This window comes from Scyliorhinus torazame, chromosome 4, assembly GCF_047496885.1.
Source record: "Scyliorhinus torazame isolate Kashiwa2021f chromosome 4, sScyTor2.1, whole genome shotgun sequence".
NCBI classification, from domain to species: Eukaryota; Metazoa; Chordata; class Chondrichthyes; order Carcharhiniformes; family Scyliorhinidae; genus Scyliorhinus; species Scyliorhinus torazame.
Window position 1 is genome coordinate 335,091,737 of NC_092710.1, and position 18,859 is coordinate 335,110,595.

An 18,859-nucleotide genomic window follows, 5' to 3' on the forward strand; every position below is an offset into this window, starting at 1 on the left:
AAGCCAGAATAGTTGGTAGGATTTCGCAAGCCCAGGCTAGATGGTGTGGGGTGAATCTCATGCAACATGAATCCAAGGTCCCGGTTGAGGCCGTACTCATGTGTGCGGAACTTGGCTATAGGTTTCTGCTCGGCGATTCTGCGTTGTCGCACGTCCTGAAGGCCGCCTTGGAGAACGTTTACCCGAAGATCAGAGGTTGAATGCCCTTGACTGCTGAAGTGTTCCCTGACTGGAAGGGAACATTCCTGACTGGGGATTGTCGTGCGATGTCCGTTCATCCGTTGTCGCAGCGTCTGCATGGTCTTGCCAATGTACCACACTTCAGGTATGAGGTAGACAACGTTGGCAGAGTTGCACAAGTTTGCACCACTTACCTGGTGGGTAGTGTTCTCACGTGCAAGGGTGGAACCCATTCTCTGCCTTCTGTCAGTCAGCCAATCCTCTATCCCATGCCAGGATCTTACCCTGCGGCCCCTTGTCAAAGGCCTTCTGGAAATCTAAATAAATCACGTCCACTGGTTCTCCTTTGTCTATCTTCCTTGTTACCTCCTCAAAGAACTCCAACAGATTTGTCAGACACGACCTCCCTTTGACAAAGCCGTGCTAACTCAGTCCTATTTTACCATGCACTTCCAAGTGCTTCACGATCTCATCTTTAATAACAGACTCTAAAATCTTACCAATGACCAAAGTCAGGCAAACGAAAACCGGCCTATAATTTCCCGTCTTCTGCCCCCCCCCCCCTTTCTTAAACAGGGGCGTTACATTCACCACCTTCGAGTCCTCTGGGACCCTTCCTGCTTCCAGTGATTCCTGAAAGATCATCACCAATGCCTCCATGGTTTCCTAAGCTATCTCTTTTAGATCCCTGGGGTGTAGTCCATCCGGTCCAGGTGACTTATCCACCTTCAGACCTTTCAGTTGCCCCAGAACTTTCTCCTTAGTAATGGTCACTGCACTCACCTCTGCCCCCTGATTCTCCTGGAGCTCTGGCATTCCACTGGTGTCTTCTACCGTGACGACGGATGCAAAGTAACTATTCAGTTCATCTGCTATTTCTTTGTTTCCTATTATTACTTCTCCAGCCACATTTTCTCGTGGTCCAATGTCTATTTTTGCCTCTCTCTTACCTTTTATATATTGAAAAAATCTCTTTCTATCTTCCTTTATATTACTAGCTAGTTTGCACTCTTACTTCATCTTCTCCCCCCCTTATTGCTTTTTTAGTTGTCCTCTGCTCGGTTTTAAAGGCTTCCCAATCCTCTGGTTTCCCACTAATCCTCGCCACTTTGTATGCTTTTTCTTTAGCTTTTATGCTGTCCTTGACATCCCTCGTCAGCCACGGTTGCCTTGTCCTCCCCTTAGCATGTTTCCTCCTCCGTGGGATGAGTTTCTGTTGTGCCTCCCTAATAACCTCAGACCATGGCAAGATGTTCGTCTTCATCGAGGACATGTTGAAGGCTGCGAAGATTATGTCGTAGTTTCTCCGCTCCAGGGAAGTACTGGACGACGAAGGAAATTCTGTCGGTTGTGTCCCGTGTTTGTCTTCTGAGGAGGTTCATGCGGTTTGTTGCTGTGGCACGTTGGAACTGTTGATGGGTCCAAAGGAAAAAAAGGTCATCGACGTATCTGGTGTATAATGTCGGTTGAAGGTCCTGTGTGGTGAGGAGGTCTTGTTCAAACTTGTGCATGAAGATGTTGGCATATTGAGGTGCGAATTTGGTCCCCATGGCTGTTCCGTGTGTCTGGATGAAGAACTTGTTGTCGAAGGTGAAGATGTTGTGAGCCAGAATGAAGCGGATGAGTTGCAGAATTGCGTCTGGAGATTGGCAGTTGTCGGTATTCTTTGAAGGGGGAATGAGGAAGTTAGACAAAGGAGACCACGTGAACATGATCTATTCAGATTTCCAGAAGGCCTTTAACAAGATGCCGCATAGGATGCTAATAAATAAGTTAACAGTCCATGGTGTTAAGGGTAAGATCCTGGCATGGATAGAGGATTGACTGACTATTATTTTATATTGCCTCTTGTTGTTCTTCCTATCCAAATACATTGCAGTATTTCACTTTTCTCGGAATTAAATTCCAGCTGCGACATGTTCATCCATTCCCCAAGCCCTGGTTTCTTCAGTCTACTACTATCCTCCTCAGTTTTAAAATACTTCCAAAGTTTGTGTCATCTGCATATTTTCAATTGTGCCTGGCATATCCATATCTAGGTTATCAATACAAATCAGGAAATGCAGTGGTCCTGATACCGATCCCGAGGGAATCTTCACCCAGTTTAACACACAATGGCCCACCGCTGCTCTCTATTTCCTGACACTCAGGCAACTTCGCATCTTTGCTGCCTCTCTTCCTTTTTCCATGTGTTTTAACACTGCTTTAGATATTCCCTCCTGTGCATTGCCTGATGGGCCCGGCTGAATAAATTAGCTGCGTCCCTCACACCGGAGCTGCTCTACTTAGTAAAATCATTTATTTTATTGGTGTTTTTCCCAGGGTAACAGCTCATGTATATCTAGTATTTACAAACAGCTTTGCTTACGATGGTTATTACATGAAGTCCCCCCTCCCTCCCTCCTCTCCTGTTCCATCGTTGGTAGTTTCGTTCCCCTCTTAAGTGTTGTCGTCTGCCCTGGGCGCTCTGTATTGTGCTCTGCTTATTTCTGCTGTGGCTTTGAGTTTTAATTGGGGGGGGAGGGTCTGTGTGGCCCTTCCCCATCTCCCCGCCTCCCATTGCTGTGTTTTGTGAGTAATAGCATTTTTAAGTGACACTACTTTTTTTTTTACTGATAGATAAATTTAGTTCTGAACAGAACACTGTTTGGGGATTTGAGGAAAGACTTTTTTACCCAAAGAATGGTGACGGTCTGGAATGCACTGCCTGGGATGGTAGATGCCCGATGCCTCACATCCTTCAAAAAGTAGCTGGATGAGGTCAGGGCCATTCATGTGTCGGTTCAGACTCGATGGGCCGAAGGGACTCTTCTGCACTGTAGTATTCGGTGATTCTGTTTACTGCTAACCAGTAGCTGAGCAATGGTTGCAGGGAGAGGACAAGCAACTGATTTAGCAGCTGTTTAACACGTCTGTCGTCATCGAGAAGCGCCCTGAGCATCATAGAAACCCAGGACAAACTGATCAGATTTTATCCCTCAGCCATTATCATTAAAGAGATTATCTTGTCATTAGCTCATTGCTGTTTGTGGAACCTTGCTGTGCACAAACTGCCTGTTGTTTTTAGTGAAAACATTTCAAGAGTACCTCACTGGCAGTAAACGTTTTGTGAGGAACGTATTAAAAACTGCTAGACTGTCTTCTTTTAAAACCAGTGCAAAATCTGCTTGTATTTTCACAAACTGACTTGGGGGTTGGGATTTAAAGGTTTGCCGTGCAGAATAACCACAAGCTGATTTTAGTGCACCTTCCATTTAAAAAAAACAAAAATGCTTCCCAAGTGCTGGAGCACCGAGTGCTGGAAAATGAGTCTATTGTTTACATTCCCAAAAAACAGACAACTCTCAAACTCAAACAACTTGGTCAAGGTGCAGAGTGGAAACCTTTCCTGCAGGTGGAAGGAGTGTGACCCCACTGGACTTGCCCAAACCTCTGTGACCTGCTTAAAAATGTCTGTGCTCCCAGGCAGGAAATGGTATCAAGCCTACACTGCAACAATGGTACATATGTGGCTGTACAACCCTCCAAGATCTTGCCCATCCGTGATATTAATCATGCCATCTTTGGTAGCTTTGCCGTTAGCTGTCAAGGCCCTTCTCTCCCTAAACAATTTCAACTCTCGACTTCTTTTTCTGCTTTTACGGTTCTCCTTTAAACCCATCTCTTTTACCAAGTTTTAGGCCATCTCTCCGATTCATCTTACGTGGTTAGTGTTAAATTTTCTTTGATAACGCTCCTATGAAGCGACTATTCCAATAGTACAATATAAGTGTGAACTGTTATTGATATAGTGATAATATAAAATACACTATGAACTAATATAAAATACAGTATGAACGAAGAACACACCTTTGAAGTTGCTACTCAATTACTTAGCAATCTCAAAGAGTAAGAATTTTATTTTTTTTAAAATAAATTTAGAGTACCCAATTCTTTTTTTTCCAATTCAGGAACAATTTAGCGTGGCCAATCCACCTATCCTGCACATTTTTGGGTTGTGAGGGTGAAACCCACGCAGACACGGGGAGAATGTGCAAACTCCACACGGACAGTGACTGGGGCCAGGATCGAAGCTGGGTCCTCAGCGCCGTAGGCGGCAGTGCTAAACTGCGCCACTGTGCCGCTCCTAAGAATTTTCAACAGCAATCCTACCCGATCTTGTGCATTACGCAAACACAGATCAAATGATTCACAAAGTCACAGTTGACTTTGAAGTTTCACATTGAGGAGTTCTGCTTAATAAAACCAGAATGTAATGCATAAATCACAGTTAGATGCATCATGGTATTGTATGTTTAAACTCATTCACACTACAAGTTGCAGTGTAGCCACTTGGGCTTTGACTAAGAATGAACAGCATCGTTGAAACAATATTTTTTATTACTGCGTAAAGCCTTATATTAACAACTAATCACCAACAGGGTATTTTAATTTAGTCTGACTGTGGCACAGAACCAGAAGAAACATTTAAAGCCACAAAACTGAAGATTAACGAAGAATAAAATATACTTGAATTTAATAGATTCTGCACTCAATTGAATGAAAAGATGCAACACGAGGGATGATTCAATGACCACTGCAAGGTCTGAATTGTATGCCAGATGAGTAATGAACTATGTTCAATAGACACATGAGGCCAGCTGAAATTCAATTTAAATTGCAGGGAGAGTGACTAAAAGAGATTTGCAAAACATCACAAAACGTGGATGGACATAGGATGGACTTTGATGGTTTATAAGCGTGGGTGTTCGAGTGAAGCTGCAGGAGTTTGCAGCAGACGTGTTTCTAAGGAACAAACACGGTTTCAGATTCCTGTGAAGGTGGCTTAGTCTCTGCGTCTACAGAACTCAATTTAGATTTCTGCTCCACATTGAGAGATTCCAATTGCATAGAGAAGCTAAACACTCCGTGACCTAGCAGTCCTCCGGCATTCACTCAGACATCTGGTTTCAATATTACAATTCAACTTTTCAGCAGTGTTGACATACGGATTGCAACAAAACTGCTCCAGGACAACAAGAAATTATTGGCACACTTAAGGATCTTTTTGCACAGATCAGTCTACTGTGTACAGTTTTGGTCTCCTTACTTGAGAAAGGATGTACTGGTACTGGAGGGGGTGCAGGAGATTCACTAGGTTGATTCCGGAGTTGAGAGGATTGGCTTCTATGGGGTGACTGAGCAGGCTGGGACTATACTCATTGGAATTTAGAAGAATGAGGGGGAATCTTACAGAAACATAAAATTATGAAGGGAATAGATAGGATAGAAGCAGGAAGGTTGTTTCCACTGGTGGGTGAAACTAGAACTAGGGAGCATGGCTTCAAAATAAGGGGGAGCAGATTTAGGACTGAGTTGAGGAGGAACTTCTTCACCCAAAAGGTCATGAATCTGTGGAATTCCTTGCCCAGAGAAGCAGTAGAGGTACTTCGTTAAATGTTTTTAAGGCAAAGGTAGATCGATTTTTGAGCAGTAAAGGAATTAAGGGTTATGGTGAGTGGGTGGGTAAATGGAGCTGAGTTCACAAATTATTGAATGGCGGAGAAGGCTCGAGGGGCCAGATAGCCCACTCCTGTTCCTAGTTCTTATGTATACTAACGTATCTCCATCTAAAGGGTGGAAATTTGTAGATGAATCAGTTTTTGGGAGAGGTGATGTAGGCTGCAATGCACAGAGGTTTCTTCATATGGTGAAAAAAGTTTATCTTCATAATGCAATGTGTGTGTGGGCAATGGGTCAAATCTCGAGCCTCAGCTACATGCAATATACATTGGTGACATATAGGAACAAGTGTAATGTAACCAAGCTTCTGATCATACAAAGATAGGTGGGAAAGTAAGCAGTGATGAGGATGTTAAGAATCAACGACAGGTTAAATGAGCAGGCAAGAACATGACAGATGGCATATAATGTGGAGAAATGTTGACTTATCCACTTTAGTGGGAAGAATTAAAAAGAAGAATTTTTTTTTTTGAACGTAGGACAGTGAAATGAGTTCCAAAGGGATAATTTGGCTGTCCTTTTTCACGATTCACAGAACGTTAACATACATGAACAGCAAGCAATTCGGAAAGGAAATTTTAAAAATTTTTTGCGACATTTTAAGATGGTGCCAGTTTGAAAGAAGGTTTTGCACAGACATGGAGGTGGAGGGTGGGGTTCTCCGTCCCGCCGAACCAGTGCCCCCGCCGGCAGCGGGATTCTCCGTCCAGCCAGCCGGCCAATGGGGTTTCCCATTGTGAGCACTCCTACGGCGTCGGGAAAGCACTGCCGGCAAAATGGAATATCCCGCCAGCGGAGAATCCAGCCCGAAGCCTCTGGAATAGCGATTAGTCATGCAGAAGTGGCCTAGTTGACCTGTAGCTCAGGGGTATTCAGCATATTGATCATCTCCCTTAAATTCTCCCACCCCCGCCAAATTTTGGCTTTTCATTTGTCACCTGGCCTATGACCATGTGCTTGGGAGACGAGGAGAGTTTGCTTTCGGCTGATATACCTCTGTACAAGGGTGGGCTGAGGCAGCAAAGCGGTGGCTTTTCAGCCTGGAACCTTCTGGAGCAGAGCTAAAGCAAGATATCGTGGATGGCCGACAGTCTATCCAGAACTGGAGAGCTTCCCAATACTTTGCATCATCTCATTCCCTTCAATACATCACCAACGTTTCCCATTGGGAGAAATAGTTTCTCCTCATCTCTGTTTTAAATTTGCTACCTCATATCTTCTGGCTATAACCTCTCGTTCTCAAATGCCCCGCAAGAGGAAGCATCCGCTCCACGTCTACTTTACCCATACCCTTTGTCATCTTATATACCTCAATTAGATCTTCTCTCATTGTTCTAAACTCAAGTATAGGCCGAAGCTCTATGTTCTTCTATGTAACAATGATCATCCTCTGACTCTTCCAGTGTGACACTGCTCTCAATCTCACCTCATACGACAAACCCCTCGCCTCTGGAATCAATCTAAAGAACCTCCTCTGAACTGCCTCGCCACATCTTTCCTCAAATAAGGGGACCAAAACAATATTCCAGGTGTGGTCTCACCAATGCCTTGTATAGCTGCAACAACATTTCCTTACATTTATACTCTATTCCTGTCTACAGGAATAGTGCCAGAAGACTGGAGGATAGCTAATGTTGTCCCCTTGTTCAAGAAGGGGAGTAGAGACAACCCCGGTAACTATAGACCAGTGAGCCTTACTTCTGCTGTGGGCAAAGTTTTGGAAAGGTTTATAAGAGATAGGATGTATAATCATCTGGAAAGGAACAATTTGATTAGAGATAGTCAACACGGTTTTGTGAACGGTAGGTCGTGCCTCACAAACCTTATTGAGTTCTTTGAGAAGGTGACCAAACAGGTGGATGAGGGTAAAGCGGTTGATGTGGTGTATATGGATTTCAGTAAAGCGTTTGATAAGGTTCCCCACGGTAGGCTACTGCAGAAAATACGGAAGCATGGGATTCAGGGAGATTTAGCAGTTTGGATCAGAAATTGGCTAGTTGGAAGAAGACAAAGGGTGGTGGTTGATGGGAAGTGTTCAGACTAGAGTCCAGTTACTAGTGGTGTGCCACAAGGATCTGTTTTGGGGCCACTGCTGTTTATCATTTTTATAAATGATCTGAATGAGGTCGTAAAGGATGGGTGAGTAAATTTGCAGATGACACTAAAGTCGGTGGAGTTGTGGACAGTGCGGAAGGATGTTACAAGTTACAGAGGGACATAGATAAGCTACAGCACTGGGTTGAGAGGTGGCAAATGGAGTTTAATGCAGAAAAGTGTGAGGTGATTCATTTTGGAAGGATTAACAGGAAGACAGAGTACTGGGCTAATGGTAAGATTCTTGGCAGTGTGGATGAGCAGAGAGATCTCGGTGTCCATGTACATAGATCCCTGAAAGTTCCCACCCAGGTTGAGAGGGTTTGTTAAGAAGGCGTACGGTGTGTTAGCTTTTATTGGTAGAGGGATTGAGTTTCGGAGCATGGGGTCATGTTGCAGCTGTACAAAACTCTGGTGCGGCAGTATTTGGAGTATTGCGTGCAATTATGGTCGCCGCATTATAGGAAGGAAGTGGAAGCATTGGAAAGGGTGCAGAGGAGATTTACCAGAATGTTGCCTGGTATGGAGGGAAGATCTTATGAGGAAAGGCTGAGGGACTTGAGACTGTTTTCGTTAGACAGAAGAAAGTTAAGAGGTAACTTAATTGAGGCATACAAGATGATCAGAGGATTGGATAGGGTGGACAGTGAGAGCCTTTTTCCTCGGATGGTGATGTCTAGCACGAGGGGACATAGCTTTAAATTGAGGGGAGATAGATATAAGACAGATGTCAGAGGTAGGTTCTTTACTCAAAATAGTAAGGGAGTGGAATGCCCTGCCTACAACAGTAGTGGACTCGCCAACACTAAGGGCATTCAAATGGTCATTGGATAGACATATGGACGATAAGGGAATAGTGTAGATGGGCTTTAGAGTGGTTTCACAGGTCGGCGCAACATCGAGGGCTGAAGGGCCTGTACTGCGCTGTAATGTTCTATGTTCTAAAAATACCAACATTCCATTCGCTTTCTTTATTACCTGCTGTTTTTAGGGGCTGTTTAGCACAGGGCTAAATCGCTGGCTTTGAAAGCAGACCAAGGCAGGCCAGCAGCACGGTTCAATTCCCGTAACAGCCTCCCCGAACAGGCGCCGGAATGTGGCGACTAGGGGCTTTTCACAGTAACTTCATTTGAAGCCTACTTGTGACAATAAGCAATTTCATTTCATTTCATTTCATTACCTGTACTTGCATGCTAGTTTTCTGTGACTAATGCATGATTCCTCCGCACCTGGAAGTCTCTCCCCATTTAGATAATAAGTTGCCTTTCCACTTTTCCGACCAAAATGGATGATCTCGCATTTAACCACGTTAAACTCCATCTGCCACTTTTGGTCCACTCTCCTAATCTATCTATAACTATTTGTATGGTTCTTATTTCCTCATTGCAATTTACTGACAGATCCATTTTAGTGTCATATGCAAATTTGGCTATAGAACCTTCTATCCCTGTATCCAAGTCATTAATATAGATTGGAAATAGCTGGGGCCCAAGGACCGAACCCTGTGGCACCCCACTAGTTACAGCTTGCCATCCAGAAAAATACCCGTTTATCCCAACTCTGGCTCCTGTCCGTCAACCAGCCTTCTATTCAAGCTAATAAATTACTCCTAACCCCTTGTGATCTAACCTTGTGTATTAACCCTCTGTGCAGCATCTTATTAAACACCTTCCGGAAGTCCAGATACACTACATTTACAGGATCCTCATTATGCACTTGGTTTGTTACATCTTTAAAGAACTCTCACAAATTAGTCAAACATGATTTGCCCTTCATAAAACCACGCTGACTCTGATAGATTGCGTTTTGACTTCCAAATGTCCTGAATTTACTTCCTTAATAATGGATTCGAACAATTTTCCAACAACAGATGTTAAACAAACTGGTCTGTAATTTCCCACATTCTGCCTCCCTCCCTTTTTGAATAAGGGTGTTAACATTAGCATTTTCCCAATCCACTGGAATCTTTCCTGTGTCCAGGAAATTTTGGAATATTAGAACTAATGGATCCACTATTTGCACTGTCACTTCCTTTAACACCCTAGGATGTAGGCCATCAGGCCCAGGGGACTTGACTGCCTTCAATCCCAATAGTTTGAGTACCATTTCCCTATTGATGCTGATTGTCCTAAGTTCCACCCTTTCAATTACCTCTGAATTACCTGTTCCTATTGGGATGGTACAAGTGTCCTCCAGTGTGAAAACGGAGGCAAAATATTGATTTAGCATCTCCACTTTAGTAAAGCAAGGGGAGTTCGATGAGTTTCTTAAAAGTCTTTTTTTAATTTGCTGAATAGCAGATATCCACAGGGAACAAGTGACGTAAACCTGCATCCTTACCTTTCTCTTCTGGTTTTTTCCAACTTGTCTTTAAGAATCATTATTTCTTTTTTCAGGGCGAGATGCTGTCCCTCTGCGTCTCGTAGTTCCTTTTTCAAGTTCTTTATCTCAGTCATGTGTATGGTTTCCCGTTTGGCTAGCTCCTCCTCGTAGAACACGCTCTTTTTCTCCAGATCAGTTTTGAGCTTTGCCACTTCCTGCTGATGCTCCATACTGCTCACGCCGGGGGAACGTCCAATCTGCTTTTTCTGTTAACAAAAATATTTAGAGATATAATAATACAAAATGCTGACAGCCTCATGGGCTTTTGGTGTGTTTTTAATGTGATATCTAGGTCAGCTACAGCAGCACAGTTTTTTAATTTGGAGTTGGCTGTAAGTTACTAACCAACACTGGGGTCTCAACCTCAAAAGGAACTTTTCACACTTCGCTTTCAAACTCTGAATCTTCTCCTCTCATTTGCCAGTGCTTCCCTGTATACAACACACACGGGCATTGCATTTTTTTTGCACTGGCACAATTGACAAAGCCATACCTCAAGAAATCATCTTTCCACTGATTTGTTCCCGAGTTAAATTTCTTCTTTATAGGCTGTTAACCAGAGGCCCTCAAGCTCTGTACAAAGTTAACACTAGCACTGCTCTGTCCTGCCCTGGACTCTCGTGAGCAGCTCTCTCCAGCAGATTCTGCTGTGAGGTCCTGTCTAGTAGATACACTGCCCTTTTGAATATCTGGCAGTCTCTTACTTTTAACAAAATGAAACATCTTCACAGTTCACTTGCCTTGCTTGCTAGCAGCTTGGATTTGGCGTCAGGTGCAGAGCACGTGCCCTTCTGGCTGGGAGACTGTACACAGCTTGATTTCTTTTTATTTCAAAGGTGGCAGCAGCCGCCATTATCTATTTAAAAACCGGTAGTGGCCTCTTCGCCTATGATTGAGACAGCCGTGGGAACGGCGTGAATGATTTCTCCATGACACCCCCGGCATCTGCCTGTGACCTGCCCGTGGTCGCGACACGCAGTTTGAAAAACCATGCTTTACAGTATGTATTCCTGAGTCAGCTAACTGTATTTAAAAATGGATTTTGATCTGTGATGGGTTTTGCTGGAGTGGAGATAGAATCACAAAACCATAGAATTCATACAGTGCAGTGCAGGAGGAGGTCATTTGCCCCATCGGGTCAGCTCGATCTTCTGAAAGAGCGCCCTACTTTCCTCTCCCGATCCCTGTAACCCTGGAGCTGTGAGGCAGCAGTGCTAACCACTGTGCCACCCTTGAAAAGTAGCAGTAGGATTTAGTATTTCATTGTCATTGTTAAGTATTGTTTAACTGTTAATTGTAAGCCATTTTCTTTATGATGCTAAAGTTATTAATACTGTGTTAGTAATAAAGTTTGTTTTAATATACCATATCCCTCTTTGTGCGTGAAATTACACCTGGAGCAAAGTATCCTTTCCTCACAGATTTACAAATTAAATTAATATTGTGGTTTCTGTTGGTATCCTAGCAGCTGGGATCGTAAAACTGAAGAAAATCATAAAAACTTTAAAGTTTTAAACATTTTGATTAGAGGGTTACTTTCCAAATTAAGGTCCCTAAACCCTAGTGGGTCATACAAATAAACCATTGACTTTTATCAGATTTGTTTATTTTTCTGCCACTGTGAACATAAAGCATATTTATTAGTTGTGATTTATTAATTGAAAAACATTTCTCACAAATGAAAACATCTGTGGGAGAACAGAGGATTCCATGGAGGTTACTATTTACAGGAGGCCTGTAGTTACATTTGAAAACTGCTGGATTCTGGTATCATTATACTTAGAATCATAGAATCATATAACTTTACAGCATGGAAACAAGCCCTTCGGCCCAACCAGTCCATGCCGCCCAGTTTTTACCATTAAGCTAGTCCCAGTTGCCCGCACTTGGCCCATAACCCTCTATACCCATCTTACCCATGTAACTATCTAAATGCTTTTTAAAAGCCACAATTGTACCCGCCTCTACTACTACCTCTGGCAGCACATTCCAGACACTCACTAACCTCTGAGTGAAGAAATTGCCCCTCTGGGCCCTTCTGAATCTCTCCCCTCTCACCTTAAACCTATGCCCTCTAGTTTTAGACTCCCCTACCTTTGGGAAAAGATGTTGACTATCTACCTTATCTATGCCCCTCATTATTTTATAGACCTCTATAAGATCACCCCTAAGCCTCCTCCTCCTACGCTCCAGGGAAAAAAGTCCCAGTCTATCCAGCCTCTCCTTATAACTCAAACCATCAAGTCCCGGTAACATCCTAGTAAATCTTTTCTGCACTCTTTCTAGTTTAATAATATCCTTTCTATAATACTTCAGCTAATCTATTATCTATTCTTCATGCACTGATTGCAAACAACAAACCATTGACATACTTTCTCTCTTTTTTGCTTTGAAGTCCTCCTCTCCTCTTCTGTTCTGCCAAGAAGTGTCCTCAATGCCTGGGTCCTGCAAGGCTGCATATTTAACTCCTACTATACTCCTTGCATACACACGACTGCGTGGCAAAATTTGGTTCCAACTCCATCTACAAGTTTGCTGACGACACAGCCACAGTGGGTCGGACCTCGAATAACGACGAGTCAGAATACAGGAGGGAGATAGAGAACCTAGTGGAGTGGTGCAGCGTCAACAATCTCTCCCTCAATGCCGGCAAAACTAAAGAGCTGGTCATTAACTTCAGGAAGCAAAATATTGTGCACATCTGTCTGCATCAACGGGGCCGAGATGGAGATGGTTAACAGCTTCAAATTCCTAGGGGTGTACATCTCCAAAAATCTGTCCTGGTCCACCCACGTCGACGCTACCACCAAGAAATCACAACAGCACCTATACTTCCTCACGAAACTAAGGAAATTCGGCATGTCCACATTAATTTTTACCAACTTTTACTGATGCACCATAGAAAGCATCCTATCTGGCTGCATCACAGCCTGGTATGGCAACTGCTCAGCCCGAGACCGCAAGAGACTTCAGAGAGTCGTGAACTTAGCCCAGGTCATCACACGAACCTGCCTCCATTCCAATGACTCCATCTATACCTCCCGCTGCCTGGGGAAAACGGGCAGCATAATTCGGCTTACTCTCTTCCAACTTCTGCTATCGGGCAGGAGATACAGAAGTCTGAGAACACCCACAAACAGACTCACAAACAGCTTCTTCCCCACTGTTACCAGACTCCTAAATGACCCTCTTATGGACTGACCCGATTAACACTACACCCCTGTATGCTTCACCCGATGCCGGTGTCTATGTATTTACATTGTGTTGCCCGATTATGTATTTTATTTCATTCTGTTTTCATGTACTTAATGATCTGTTGAGCTGCGTGCAGAAATATACTTTTCACTCTACCTAGATACACGTGACAATAAACAAATCCAAGAGACATGAATACCTTTCCACAAGGTCGGTCTCAGTATTATCCACTGACATATGCTTGGACTGAACTGTCATATTTTACCACATCTCTTTGGACAATGTTGAGCCATCACTAGGTTTCTCATCATTCATCTTTGCCACCACGAGAATCAGAATCAAGACAGTGCAAGGAATTACATTTTGATATCAGCTTCTCACCTTGAGCCCCTCAAGCTCATCCTCCAGTTGCTTTGAATATTGCTCACTCCGCTCTCGCAGTTTTCGTTCCTTGGAAGCTTCTGCTGCTGATTGTTCCACCTGCACATCCAACTGGTTGGGGAAAATGCATCACATGAATAATATTCAAGCACATAACAGCCAGGATCATTTCCAACTTCAGAACAAAACTGTCAAACCATCAAATCCTCTCATCACCGAGGGCCTTCATAGGTTTCAGTAACATTCCTCCTGAGCATCAAGGCCTCATTCTCAATGCATAAATTTAAGAAAGTATCCAATCGATAAAAGTTTGTAATTTCATGCCAGTCTGTGTATTCTTTTCAAGAAACATTGTCGCGGTGAACTTTTAAAAAAGAAATGCTAAAATACTCGACAGGTCAGACAGCATCTACAGAGAAAAGAAGGTAGGGTCTAAAAATGCTGCATTCCCTCACTACAGTGTATTAATTGCATGCTTGTATGACAGGGAAAATAGAAGCAGGAGGAGGCCATTCAGCCTTTCGACCCTGATCCCACCTTCCCCCCCGATCTCTGGATCCCTTTAGCCCCAAGGACTACATCAAATAATTCTGAAGCAAACCCTGTATCCACTGTTTTCTGACACAAGCAACGAGTACTCTCAGGTAAGATATGCCACAGACTGTAGTAAAACCTCCTCCTATATGCCCCAAATAATGCACATCAAATCCAACTGAGAAATGGAGGCTTAAACTATTTTCTAAATGGGGAGATGCTTAGGAAATCAGAAGCACAAAGGGACTTGGGAGTCCTTGTTCACGATTCTCTTAAGGTTAACGTGCAGGTTCAGTCGGCAGTTAGGAAGGCAAACGCAATGTTAGCATTCATGTCGAGAGGGTTAGAATACAAGACCATGGATGTACCTCTGAGGCTGTATAAGGCTCTGGTCAGACCCCATTTGGAGTATTGTGAGCAGTTTTGGACCCCGTATCTAAGGAAGGATGTGCTGGCCTTAGAAAGGGTCCAGAGGAGATTCACAAGAAGGATCCCTGGAATGAAGAGCTTGTCGTATGGGAACAGTTGTGGACTCTTGGTCTGTACTCATTGGAGTTTAGAAGGATATGGGGGAATCTTATTGAAACTTACAGGATACTGAGAGGCCTGGATAGAGCGGACGTGAAGAGGATATTTCCACTTGTAGGAAAAACTAGATGCAGAGGACACAATCTCAGACTAAAGGGATGATCCTTTAATATGAAATGAAATGAAAATCGCTTATTGTCACAAGTAGGCTTCAAATGAAGTTACTGTGAAAAGCCCCTAGTCGCCACATTCCGGCACCTGTTCGGGGAGGCTGTTACGGGAATTGAACCGCGCTGCTGGCCTGCCTTGGTCTGCTTTCAAAGCTAGCGATTTAGCCCTGTGCTAAACAGCCCCTGATGCAGAGATAAGGAGGAATTTCTTCAGCTAGAGGGTGGTGAATCTGTGGAACTCTTTGCCGCAGAAGGCTGTGGAGGCCAAATCACTGAGTGTCTTTAAGACAGAGATAGATAGGTTCTTGATTAATAAGGGATCAGGGGTTATGGAGAGAAGGCAGGAGAATGGGGATGAGAAAAGTATCAGCCATGATTGAATGGCGGAGCAGACTCGATGGGCCGAGTGGCCTAATTCTGCTCCTATATCTTATGGTCTTATTTCACACCTGTGTAACATTTCTATTCCCCAAACCTGCCACCATGAGTGAATTTGTTAGTTCAGCATCATGTATTTTACGTTCATGTTTCAAAAGTTGAACTTGGTTCATGCCTGAAGCTAGCAGAGAGGACAAACTGGATTTGAATTCACAGTGCAATATCGACTAGGTCACAATCACCACAATACCAAGGCCTGATTGCTGTATTGTTACTGACAGGTAACCCAGGTGAGCTAAGGATCACAATGTTTCATGCACTAGGGTTTGGAAAAGTAAAAGAGAAAGGGAGGTAAACTAGATGTGATAATTAGGTAAGCCAATCTTTAGATTTAGATACTTGAAGGTTGTCAGAGACAGGAAAAATCTTGGGAAGTCAGGGATTCCATTGTTTTGAGGTGATAATCGCTGAGGAGAGGTTAGTGTTGATTAAGTCAACCAGAGAGCACGGAATGTCATTGGCAATGGGTCCTTCCGATCCATTCTATCCAGGCCCTTCACAATTTTTTTTTACATCTTAATTAAATCTCTCCTTCCGACTCCTCTGTTCCAAAGAAAACGAACCAAGCTTAACCACTCTTTCCTCGTAGCTAAAATGCTTCAATTTTGGCAATACCCGGCTGTACCCTCTCCACTAACAGTAACCAGAACTGTACCTAGAATCTTACCTTACCAATTATTGCATATTTCTGAAAATAGAGACATGTTGCCAAAGAAATGTTTAAAAAGGCAATGGATAGTCTTCAAAGTCTTAGTACATAATTTACAGCATCTGTAAATTCCTTCAAGGTACAAAAACCCCCAAAATGTCAATCAACCATGGCTGACAAAGGAAGTTAAGGATTGTATAAGATTAAAAGAAAAGGCTTATAAAATTGCAGAAATAATAGCAAACCTGAGGGTTGTGAGGTTTTTAGAATACAGCAAAGGAAGGCCAAGAAACTGATAGAGGGAGAAGAGAATATGAATGCAATCCACCAAAAAACATCAAAACGGACCACAAAAGCTTCTATAAGGAAGCGTTTGGCTGAGAGAAAGACGGGTCCATTACAGGAAGTCAGGAGAATTCATCATGGGGAGCAGAGAAACAGCAGTGAAGCTAAATGATTACTTTGTGATGGTTTTCACCAAGGAAGATACAGGAAATCTCCCAGATGTAGAGATTCAAGACACTAAGAAGAATGCAGAGTTGAAGGAAAGTGGTATAAGTAAGAAGGTTGTTTTGGAGAAGTTAACGGGACTGAAAGTTGATAGGTCCCTGGATCCTCCTGATATTATGCATCACAGAATGTTGAAAGAGGTTGCTATAGAGATGAAGGATGCATTGGTCATCTTCCAAAATTTAATAGATTCTGGAATGGTTCCTGAAGGTTGGAAGGTAGCAAGTCACCTCACTATTCAAGAAGGGAGGGAAGGCATCAGCCATGATTGATTCACACTGATTCTTACCAACTTTTACAGATGCACCATAGAAAGCATCCTATCTGGCTGCATCACAGCCTGGTATGGCAACTGCTCGACCCAAGACCTCAAGAAACTTCAGAGAGTCGTGAACACAGCCTAGTCCATCACACAAACCCGCCTCCCATACATTAACTCCATCTGCACCTCCCGCTGCCTGGGGAAAGGGGGCAGCAGAATCAAAGACCTTTCCCACTTGGCTTACCAACTCTTCCATCAGGAGATACAAAAGTCTGAGAACAAGCACGAACAGATTCAAAACAGCTTCTTCCCTGCTGTTACCAGACTCCTAACTGACCCTCTTATGGACTGACCTAATTAATACTACACCCTTGTATGCTTCACCCTATGCCGGTGTCTATGTAGTTACATTGTGTACCTTGTGTTGCCCTATTATGTATTTTCTTTTCATGTACTAAATGATCTGTTGAGCTGCTCGCAGAAAAATACTTTTCAGTGTAGCTCAGTACACGTAACAATAAACAAATCCAATCCAATCCAAGAAAAAACAGGGAACTACAGACCTAATAGCCGTACATCTGTAGCAAGGAAAATGCAAGAATGTTTTTATAAAGAATGCGATAAATAAACACTTCAACAATCATGATCTGATTGGGCAGAGACAGCATGATTAACAAATGGGAAATTGTTTGTCGAACATCTTGGGAATTTTTTTGAGGTTGTTACAAACAAACTGAGAAAGCAGACTCAATGGACGCAATATATTTAGATTTTAAAAGGCTTTTTGATAAAGACCCCTCATAGGAGGTTGATTAATAAAAGAACATAGTATAGGAGGTAATATACTGGCATGGGTTCATGATAGGCTGACAGGCCGAAAACAGAGAGTAGGAATAAATGGGCAATTCTCGCATTGCAGGCTGTGGCTAGTGGGGTACCACAATGATCAGTACAATGTACCCCAGCAGTTCATAATATATATCAATATATCAATGATTTGGATGTGGGGACCAAATGTAATATTTTCAAGTTTGCGGCTGAGACAAAGCTAGGAAGGAATGTGTGTTTGAGGAAGATGTAAAATGGCTACAGGAGGATTTAGACAGACAAGTGAGCAAAAATGAAAATGAAATCTTGTCACAGTCCCAGAGAACCATAGGCTGCACTCCCCTTTGAGAAAGAGAACTGGTGGTGATTTAACCTAAGGGTCACCACACCTCAGGTGAGGGACAAGGTTGAGAAGAATAAACTCAGCCGGTACAGGAAATGAACCCGCTCTGCTGGCGTCACTCTGCATCATAAACCACCCGTCCAACCAACTCATGATCTCATGGAAATTTACAAAATACTTAAAATATTTAAATGAATAGACAGGGTTGATGCTGGTAAGATGTTTCCCTTGGGTGGAGAGTCTAGAGCCAGGGGATACAATTGTAAAATAAGGGGAATGCCACTTAGGACAGAGAAGAGGATAAATTTACACAGAGGGTTGTGAATCTTATGAATTCTCTACCCGACGGTGCTGTGGAAACTCAGTCATTGAGTATGTTTAAGGTAGAGATTGATGGATTTCTGATTAACAATAACATAAAAGGTTATGGGGATAGTGTGTTTAAAAGACATTGAAGTGCCCAATCAAAGTGCCTTTCTCAAAGGGGAGTGCAGCCTCTGGTTCTCTGGGACTGTGACAAGATTTCATCAACCAATGATCAGATTGAATGGTGGAGCAGGCTCAACGGGCTGAAAGGTCTACTCCTGTTCCTATGTTCTCAAGCGTAAATAAGCCATTTTATAAGCTCAACTGTTTAGTTTAAATCGTTGCTAGTGTAGATATTAGCACATTCAGGATTGTCCAGCAAGTGCTATCCAATCATGGGATCACTTCTAACAGTAGATGTTTTGTTTTGGGGTTTTCAAATCGAGGGCTGGTTGAGTACAGTCTATATTCAGCCTATTGTGAACAACCAAACTCTGCTTTTCGACTTGATAAACCAATTGTGATTTCTCAGTCTGGAAATTCTTCAGCAGGGTTCC

At 43.1% G+C, this 18,859-nt stretch overlaps 1 protein-coding gene across 9 annotated transcripts in view; it reads right to left on the minus strand.

Moving 5' to 3' along the window:
* The window catches only part of LOC140411160 (serine/threonine-protein kinase MRCK alpha-like), a 900,765-nt gene that overhangs the window by 322,538 nt on the left and 559,368 nt on the right, over window positions 1-18,859 (minus strand). For all 9 annotated transcript variants that reach the window (XM_072500231.1, XM_072500235.1, XM_072500230.1 and 6 more), the window contains 2 exons: window positions 13,735-13,845; window positions 10,117-10,364 (listed from right to left, as the gene is read on the minus strand). In XM_072500231.1, coding sequence (XP_072356332.1) covers window positions 10,117-10,364; window positions 13,735-13,845 — 359 coding nt within the window. The remainder of the gene's footprint in view (window positions 1-10,116; window positions 10,365-13,734; window positions 13,846-18,859) is intronic.